The sequence below is a fragment of the Poecilia reticulata genome, linkage group LG18 (genome assembly GCF_000633615.1).
Source record: "Poecilia reticulata strain Guanapo linkage group LG18, Guppy_female_1.0+MT, whole genome shotgun sequence".
In the NCBI taxonomy this organism is placed as follows: domain Eukaryota; kingdom Metazoa; phylum Chordata; class Actinopteri; order Cyprinodontiformes; family Poeciliidae; genus Poecilia; species Poecilia reticulata.
In genome coordinates, this window is record NC_024348.1 from 1,408,207 (window position 1) to 1,418,675 (window position 10,469).

Sequence of the window (10,469 nt, forward strand, 5' to 3'; positions counted from 1 at the left end):
ACTATAAGGGGTTTGGTCCTCCAACTCCGCCTTATTTTCTTCTTCTTTTGTTCAGGGTCCTCCAGGACTATTATAAATATTAAGTTATTAATTTCCTCTCCCTTTTTGTTATTCGTTCCACTGGGGAGAGGCAAGTTTTATAATCTATTGTAATCCTTTCATTTATATTGTTCAAATGTTTATTTTTCCTTCTGTATTAATGATAAGTGTTTGGATGTCTTCATTTGAGTTGCTATTACACCTTTATATCATTTGATGCATGCTAACTATTATTTTGTATAGATCGGGTTGGAGAACTGGAGCACATGCTAGGTGCTAATGCTAATATCTCCCGATTGACAGGTACGTTAGCGCAGGCCCTTTTGTTATTCGTTCCACTGGGGAGAGATCGGGTTGGAGAACTGGAGCACATGCTAGGTGCTAATGCTAATATCTCCCGATTGACAGATTAAATAAATGGAGACCCTCCAAATCCAGACTTGATGTCTTGTGGTTTGTTTGATCACCACACAACGCAGAAATCCACCGGTCACATATGGACGTAGGAGAAGGTTTATTTTATTTTTAAGTTTTACAAATCGAGTATTACACACATAGATATTTTTGCACACACAAATCATTTTACACACACACAAATCTTTTTACGCACGCACAGATATTTTGAGACTATTTTCACTCCACAGTTTTCCTCCTCACCTGTACAATTCGCATCTCTGTTATTGAAGCTGGTTACTATCAGGTGTAATTCTGACTTCTGAGAGTACAGTTAGAATTCGGGAAAAAAGATCAATCAGATTAATCATATAGTTTTATTCAGCAGCCCTTCCGTAGTAAAAGATATGCTGGAACAACTTTTTTCTTTTTCTTCTTGAAATTTATTGGCGGTTGGCAAAAAACGTTAGGTGAGGATTACCGCCACCAACCGATAAGAAGCGTGGACCACATGACACAAAACACAACTATATCCTATTATACAACATACATTGTTTCAAATGATCAAATATAGTCTGATATCCTCGCCATTTTTTTATTCCACGATGTTTTTTACATTGTTAAAAAAAAAACATTACATTCAGCACTGCGTATTGAAAATGCTTTGATTATGAAAAAGTCCAACCGGAAGTTGAGCCAACCACTGCGGAACAACAGAGCTGTCACAGTGGAGTCCGTGGGTTTTGTTTTGGGTTGTCGCCTCTGCTACAGATTGAAGTAAGTAGTTTATACCTATCAACAACTATTAACTAAAGGGTTAACTATGTTCAGGAGACATGTCGTAAGTTACTTTCATTACTAATGTGGTCATTGCATTTGATTTGTAACTAAGTTAGCTTACATTGCCTTTCCAATACCAATTTATGCTCATTGTGAAGCAAAAAATACCATTTGCAGCGATGTCTGTGTGATTAATACTTTCGTTCCATATTCTTAGACCAACAGTGTTTGGCAACAATGTCCTACTAAGAAGCTTAGCTAATGCTAAGTGACGCAAGAGGCTCAGTGGAATAAGTGCTGGAAGCATAAATGAAAGTCCCATAATGGAGCTGAGTAGAGCTGGAATCACGACTTTCTAGGAAATAACAGCGTTAATGTAATAACATATTAATTCTAGTGAATACTAGACCAATACTAAGCAACTGCCTGTCACTGTTAGAGCATTTATTTGTATTAGTTTATGTTGTGGTGTGTGTCACCGAGTAAGTATGCAGACATTGAGGGTGTGCAGCTGCTGCCCTTTTTGCCTCCTATCAGTTGAACTCTGCCACATCAAAACTTCTATCCAGGAAATCATGTGGCAGAACCTGTGATTTGAATCTCCATTCCTTTCCCACTGCTTGTAAAAAAAATAGATGACTTGTTTCATATTTACCTGTGCTCTTTTCTCCTTGACAATTTCACAGATTGGTAAAAAATTTGGGTTATGTAAGGTTTTTCAGCTGAGAGTTCATTGGCCACTTGTTTCACCTGTGTATGCACTGCAGTGTTGGCTAATCCATTTACTCTGTGAGGAAGTTTACATACTCGGTCTGTGGATTAACCCACCGCACACTGCTCTTTCTCTACACGTGCAGTGTTTTTAAGAGTCTTATGATCATTTCTCTGTTCATTTAGCTTACTACATACACAAAGAAGAGGATGCTTGCTGCAGGAAACAATCCTTTCCAACATATAGTGGAGCCTCTTAGCCCCGAGGTACCAGGCCAGAGGTTTTTCAATCTTCTTAAACTCGGAGATCCCAGATATGGTAACAACAAAATGAATCTTGGCTGAAACCGGTTCTAATCATCAGATGTCATGAGTGTTTGTTGCCACTATTTATCTGCTCCTCAGACAGGCTGCCGTTCTCTGTCCGGGTCCTGTTGGAATCAGCCATCAGAAACTGTGACGAGTTTCTAGTGAAGAGCTTAGATGTGGAAAACATCCTAAACTGGCAGCAAACCCAGACTCAAAGTGTGGAGGTACCGTTCAGGCCGGCCCGTGTCATCCTCCAAGACTTCACGTAGGTTCTTTCACTTTTACTTTTACCACCAGTTATAGCTCTATTGGGGGGAAGATTGTATGTCTTCTATGCAAGCAGAGCTCGATGAGCATTCAACCTTATAAATAAGTTTTACCTTCTGAGTGAATAAATAATGTACTTCATTCAGTTGAAAACACAAATTAAAATTATCTTGTCATAATCACAACCATGCTAGACTTTTAACAATTTATTCAACGTCTCTTTTTCAGAGGGGGAAAAGATTAATATATAACTGCAGTGTTTTTTAACTAATATTGGGTTCACAAGTTTGAATCTCTAGGTCTCACATTGCAGGGATGTTAGACCTAGAGATTCTTAATGTTGTAGTCTGCAGCTTGACAAAAGGGGGAAAATGATGCTGACACTTGGTAACTGCTGATACCTTTGTTCTGACATAACTGCTGTTGAAAAATATTACAAACATTTTAAATTTTAAATCATTTTAATGTGTCCAATAACTAATACTTATCATGTTGTGCATAACAAGTATGCACAACATACTTGTTATGCACTACAAGTGCATAACACAGATAACCTTAGCTGTTATCCGTGTCAAATCCAAGCTCTTCTTTAGTTGTTGGACAAATTTTTGAACCTTTCTTCTGTTCTTCAACATTCTGTTCTTTGTTGAAAGAAGATGTAAACCATTCCACCATTATAAAACTGTAAAAATCTGTGCTGTAATAAAAAAGAGTACAGGGTTTTCCCTAGAAAACTTGCTAAGCAGTGCACCAGTGGCCCACTGTGTTTTTTATTTAAAAAATTTACGTTGACAGGAAAGGTAAAATATTACTGGGTAATTATGTTACTCGAAGACACTGTCAATTATGTTACTTGAACCCAATAGAGTTCTTAAAAACAATAAATGAAAAATATATAATTAAAATAAATATCAATTATTTGCACTTCTTTTAAATCCAAATTAAGTCAGCAGTTAGTGCATCTAAAAACACTATGTAATGCTGATCACATTTACAACTGGCCCAAGGCATAAATGAACTAAGCAACTGCTTAAGGCTCCGCCCCCTCACCCCCCCACTCAGCCTTGAAGGGCCCCTTAAATGGACCTTACCACAGGAGGCGCGTTTCATTGGCTAATGCCCATTTCACGTCACACCGCAGCTACCACGTGCGTGACCGTCTCACAAACACAAGCTACAGTAGTAAACTCATGCTAATGTACATTGTGGACTGGCAGACCGGCAGAAAGTTTTTGCTTCAGGACTCGAAAAAGAATGGTTCTCCACTGTCAGTGGGGTATCTGTACAGGCGATGTCAGGTATCCTGATCGTATTTGTGGAACTAAAATTCACAGATTTCCAAAACCTGAAACGAATGCCTTGCTTGGATCAAAGCTTGTGCACGACCGCATTTGCAGCTCAACCGTCGTAGGATCAATAAGAACAAAGTGTCTGCTGGTGTAAGTATTATTRCTTTGCTTTCTTTGTGTTTAGTGAATGAAAAAAAGAAAGTCAATAATAAACACATCCATTATGAAAACCTTTTAGCCAAGTACAGCTTAATGGCAGTACCGATACAACTTCTACACCTTGAAGCCTGTCTGTTACACAGTTTTACGTTAGCTGAACAGATCAATATGCAATGTGTACCGTATCTGACATACATTAAAGATTTTATTTTACCTGAAAAGGCTTTTTACTAAACTGTAATCGTGTTAGCCACGCTAGCACTGAGTACCGTGTATCAGGCCTAGGCACATTAAAACATTTGCCAACAGAAATCAGTGATTTCAAAAGTAACCCTCAAAACCATGAATGCCCGACTTACCCAGTCTTGCAAGAACAAYAGGCATCAGTGATCTTGTCCACAGCWATAGTTATGCTGAGGGTGTGAGGATCTGCTGTTTTCCTCATCGACTGGTAGCATTTAGCTGTGACTCGCACAATGTTGGAGGCATCGCGTGGCTAAAACATCTTGATGTCGTCCAAAAAAGATGACATGAACTTGTTGGTTCCCTTGTCCATTGTTGTGCCTGATATTTTTTGAAAATCCGGCAGAAATGCTAAACTAATTGACTCAGAAATACTCTGCAGAGAGTCAGTCGAAATGAAAGACACCATGTTTACACTTAGAAACTAAGCTCCGCGAGGCTTTGTTTGTGAGACATGCAGCCACATGGGGTTTTCGAGGGGCGTTTCTGGGCGGAGCTTGGTAAGTTCCATGCTGTCATTTTAACAGAGACCACAGATATAGAAATTTAATATTTGTTTGCTGAGATTAAAAATGCTGTTACATTTTATTTGTGGTTTCAGAAAATAATTATTTTAGATTATTTTAGTTTATTAGTAATATCAGAAATTGTGGAGTACGCACAATTTAGATCAACATTATACTTCCTAGATAACTTTATTGCAGAGAGACTCGTACTGCTACAGCCCAAAGAAGGAATTAGAATTAGAAATAGAATTACAACGAACTTAGAATCCAGAAATACAGGAACAGTCACTATTTAGTTACTTTTTATACTACTACTTATTAGAAACTGTTTCTACTCACTTTTAACCCAGAAAGGGACTTAGAACAAGGTTAGAATTTAGCTATTCATCTTTAGGTTATCAGTTATTTAGAAACAGTGGAGCACTCACTTTTAACCCAAAATTAATTAGATTAGTCACTCTTTAGCTTATTTTTTCAGAAACTGTAGAGTTCTCACTATTTAGATGCAGAGACCCGAAGCCCATAGACACTTTTGGATCGAGTCTACTTTTTAGACTCCTGTTCTTCCAACCCAGAAATCGAATTAAACCAGAGGATACTTAGCAACCCTGAACATGAGCACTTAGTTTACATACTTTAGATCAGGGGTCTCAAACTCAATTTACCCGGGGCTGTTGGATGCAGAGTCTGGGTGAGGCTGGGCCTCATAAAGGATTCCACAAAAACATTTTAAAAATATCCTCAAATGTCATCAACATTTAATTACTTCTCCAATACATGAACTGCAGGTTTTGGCTTTGACAAAGACATGATGAGGGTGTGACAAAATTTAGGGTGCGTTCACACTGCAGCCTGAAGTGACCCAAATCAGAGTTTTTGTCAAATCGGATTTCACACAGCCCCACATATGCAACCTGTATGTGTTCTGCAGTCTGAACGGGAAAACGACCTGAAAGTGTTCTGCATGTGCAGTAGAGGGCGCAATAGCGTCAGCATCCTCAGTGTTCTGCCAACCGCCATAAAAAGAAGAAGTAGTGCTCAGTGTTTGCGGAAGTAAACATGGAGGCTAACGGTGGAGCTTAGCTTACATATTTGAAGTTGTTGTCCAACCGGAGCAGCATATTAACAACTTAATCCTTATTATAGTCCGTCTTGGTTGTTGCTTTTCTTCCCACTTGCGCGTACCAGGAAGCAGAATTTGTTGAGTATCAGTGACGTTCAGTTCGGATGAATGCAGCCTGGACGTTAGGTTGCATTGGAGCGAGGCGCCAAGATGGCGTTAGCGTAAGACGTCCTACGCCGTGCTCTCAGTACAAGAACTCTTGCTTTGCAATTTCCTGTGTGTACAAGCGCTCAGTTAAGAACCTTTCTACTTTGTAAGATTATCTTACTCTCAAGAAGATGCCTAAAATAGCCCAAAAAAGAACCAGTGACCACAACAAGTTGGATAAGACCTGCACTGTTACTTCGGAAAAAGACCATGACTATGTCGGCACGGCTCTTGGCGGTCATCAACCCGAGGCTGACGAAGAAGATTTTCCGCCGCTCCCGGTTACCCCAAGTAAGCCTCCTGTTGCCAAGAAGCCTTTTCCAAATGTTTCACGGACAACTGGCAACTCAAGCCCTGATGATGCTATTGCTATGCTTGCTAGCTTGATCAATACAAGAAGTGATGCTTTAGAAACAAAGCTGGGAAATATGCTTGAAGAAATTAAAAGATATCAATAAGAAAATCAACTCAGTGCAAAAACGTGTGGAGCGCAATGAAAAAGATCCAACATCCTGCTTAATCTGGGTCACTGAGATGGAGCGCTATGGCCGGCGTTGGAACCTCAGACTTCATGAGTCTGAGGTTCATGAAGTCTGAACCTCAGACTTCATGAATAGCAGTGAAGGACATTCAAACYGCTCAACAAGAAGATCGAGTGACACAACGAGTAATCACATTAAAGCAGAAAAATGAGAGACTTAAATACAGGGATAAAGTGAAAGARCCAACTGAAGTAAAACGACTTCTGAGAGAATGGCCTCATCTTTACCTGGACAAAGATGGAGTTTTACGACGAAAGACAAAAACTAGAAATCAACTTGTAGTTCCTGCTAAGCTCAAGGCATTGTTTTATCAGCAACTCCATGAAGAAATGGGTCATTTAGGAGCGGACAGAATGATCTCATTGGCTAGAGAGAGGTTCTTTTGGCCAAAAATGCGAGAAGAGATCAAACATTATGTTACAAGAGTCTGCCGCTGCTTGAAACAAAAGAAACCCAACTGAAAAACTAAAGCCCCACTACTAACTATTTCAACCTCTGCACCTTTTGAACTGATCTCGATTGATTATCTGYATCTAGAGAGAAGCAAAGGTGGAGTAGAGTATATTCTTGTAATAGTAGATCAKTTTACTAAGTTTGCACAGGCTTATGCAACATCTAACAAGTCTGTAAAGACAGCTGCACGTAAAATCTTTGATGACTTTATTCTGCGATTCAGATACCCCGCGTGAATTCATCATGATCAGGGAAGGGAATTCGAGAATGAGTTGTTCAGAAAGTTGCAGAGTCACAGTGGGATACAACATTCAAGGACAACACCTTACCATCCCCAGTCTAACCCAGCTGAACGTTTTAACAGAACTTTATTAAGCATGCTCAGAACACTGGAAGACACAGAAACCTAACTGGAAAGACTATTTGAACAAAGTAGTACATGCATACAACTTAACAGTGCATGAGTCAACTGGCTTTTCACCTTTTTTTTCTGTTATTTGGAAAAGAGCCAATCCTACCTATTGACCTATTGTTTCCAAAAGAGCAAAAGCCGTCACAGTCTCATCAAGACTATGCAGACAAATGGCAAAGGTCAATGCAGGAAGCTTACAGCATTGCACAAGAAAACATGAGAAAAGCAAGTAAAAGAGGACAAAAGTATTACAACAGAAAAGCCTGGAGTTCAGAACTTCAACCTGGAGACCATGTTCTTGTCCAAAAYCTATCTGAAAGAGGAGGACCTGGAAAAATACGTGCTTACTGGGAAAACAAAACGCATGTTGTAAAAGAAAGAAGAGGGCACGACAGTCCAGTTTATGTGGTGACACCATTAGATGGTGAAGGGAGGGAAAGAATCCTTCATAGGAATGTCTTACTACCCTGTCCTTATCTTATTGATGGACAAGACACTAAAGAACCAAAAGAAAAACACAACCAAAAAAGACAAGTAAACAAACAAACAAACAAACACGCCAAACCAAAGACCAAGTTCATGAGGACTCTGACAGCTGTAGTGAGGATGAGTATTCTGTGTGGATTGCCCATCAAAGCCAGACTACCAGCCCCAATCCACATGCCCCAGTCTTTCAGTCCAGATCAAGTCAACCTGCAGAAGAAACACAAACTAGGAGACTTGTACAAAGACAAAATCAGTTTCAGGCTGAGAATGATTCTGCTGACGTCAGTAATCAAGTGGACAAGAGACATGAGGAAGAAGACATGCAGAACCAAGACACAAGTCAGAACCCGGACATGGATCCTGAGGATCAAGCACTTGAACTTGAAATGACTGAGGAAGACATCAACGCTTCTTCGGGGGGTGAGGTGGAGCAGGAGCGACGTTCCTCAAGAACATGTCAACCAAAATCCATCTTTACATATGATGAGTTAGGGAAACCTAGTTTCATATCTTGGAAGAAATAGGAATAGTATTTTGAACCATATCTAGTTCCAGTTATAGCTAAAGTTAATTGAAAATGTTTTATTATCCATTTAATATAAATATTCAGTTACAAGTAAGAGTCATTTTGCAGAAATGTATTTCTAGTGACTAAAGCTACACTTAAAAGTTATTGATGCATTTACAGAAGGAAGTGAGTGTTTTATAAGATAACACAAAAGTAGTCTGTAAGAGGTTAAAACCCTTCTAGACTGGACGTGTCGGCGCCGACACCTCTAAATTTACAGTATCGTAATTCCGCCACACGTAGCGCTATCTGAAAAATTCCAACGGTTTCTAAAAGGGCAGACGTTGCACTTTCCAGCAAGTATTGGGTTAATATGGAAACTTCGCAGCTGCAGAGAGCGTAATTAATCGGGGGGCACTCGTTTAATAGACGGTCTATTGCGAAAATAACTTGCTGGATATTGAAAGTTCCGGTTCTTATGGATACATGGGTAAGTATATCATCTCACAGAACATTTAAAGAACTACTTACAATTAAAATAAGGAAGATTTATTTAGGCAGACACTCGAAAATCCGGCGCAACAGGGTTAATAGGTATATTCATTATATTGGGCAAGCATTTATTTGATTTAGCATTTAGTTAGAACAATTCGATTGGTTTATGGCTAAATATGTGCTCAAACTATTTTATTTTTTTTATTTCATAAATTTCTGTCATGATGATCGGATTCAGTAAACAAGGAAACTGTGACTGTTAACATTCTACCTACCCCCCTTACAGACCATAAAGTTATTGAAATAATTATCAAAAAACACTCTTGTAATTCTCCTTCATACTGGAAAATAAACAATTCTTTATTAAATCGCGATGAGGTCACTATAAAGATAAAAGAAATATTACAATTCTTCTGGCATAAAGCTTAAACTGATCATCTTTATGGTCTTAACTGGGAACTTTTAAAATTTGAATCTGGTAAATTTCTAAGAAAGTTTGGTAGTAACAGAGCTGAGGAAACAAAAATTATATCAAGAATATTTGAACTCACCCTTTAATTTAAATTATTCTGAACAACAAGAATTAACAGACTTACAAATTAAATTAGATAATTTTTACATTAATAAGACTAAGGGAGCTTTTATTAGATCAAGAAGAAAATGGTTAGAAGAGGGAGAACAAAACACTCATTACTTTTTTAACTTAGAAAAACATAATTTAGTCAATAACTCTGTTACCAGACTAAAGATTAACAACGCTGTTACAGATAACCTTGATGATATCGTAGTTCCTTTATCGTTCCAACTTCTGTCAAACTTCAGTTGATGCCCTGATGATCAATTTAACAGTTAACCAAATTTCTAATAGTGAACAGGAACGATGTGATGAGCCAGTCTCTTTGCAAGAGATGATGGATCATCTCACATCTCAAAACCAACAAATCCCCTGCAATCGATGGGCTGAGTGCTGAATTTTACAAACATTTTTTGTTCGACCTTGCTCCCTTTTGCAGATTTTTAATGAAAGTATAGAAAAGGGTTTGCTCCCTGCAACCCTCACTCAGGGTTTAACCACTTTAATACCAAAACCAAAGAAAGATCCTTTACTTTTAGATAATTGGCGTCCCATTTGTCTTCTTAACAATGATTACAAAATATTTGCATTAGTTGTTGCTAAAAGATTAAAATCCGTCCTTCATTCTATTATTGATGAAACTCAATCTGGTTTTATGAAAATAGGCATATATCAAATAATATAAGATTTGTTTTGGATATTTTAGATTATCCTGATCTTATTCATGATAATGGCTTTATTTATTTTTTTAGACTTTTATAAAGCATTTGATACGGTCGAACATGAGTTTATTTTTCAAAGTCTAGATAAGTTTGGTTTTGGGAAACTCTTTACTTCTATCATTAAAACCTTGTACCAAAACAGTAACAGCCCCATCAAACTAAGAAATGGCTCCTCTCCTAGATTCAGCCTCTGCAGAGGAATCAGACAGGGCCGTCCCGTCCCGTCTCCCCCATCTGTTCCTGTTGGTGGCTCAGATTCTGGCCGAACATATTGAAACTGGTTCTTTAAAAGGGATCACTATTGCTGATAA

General features: G+C 38.5%; 1 protein-coding gene across 1 annotated transcript in view; it reads left to right on the forward strand.

Moving 5' to 3' along the window:
• Positions 1-1,108: 1,108 nt before the first annotated feature.
• aco1 (aconitase 1, soluble) overlaps positions 1,109-10,469 on the forward strand; it is a 71,601-nt gene continuing 62,240 nt past the window's right edge. The window contains exons 1-3 of the mRNA XM_008434831.1: positions 1,109-1,209; positions 2,110-2,242; positions 2,329-2,497. Coding sequence (XP_008433053.1) covers positions 2,134-2,242; positions 2,329-2,497 — 278 coding nt within the window. The 5' untranslated portion in view covers positions 1,109-1,209; positions 2,110-2,133. The remainder of the gene's footprint in view (positions 1,210-2,109; positions 2,243-2,328; positions 2,498-10,469) is intronic.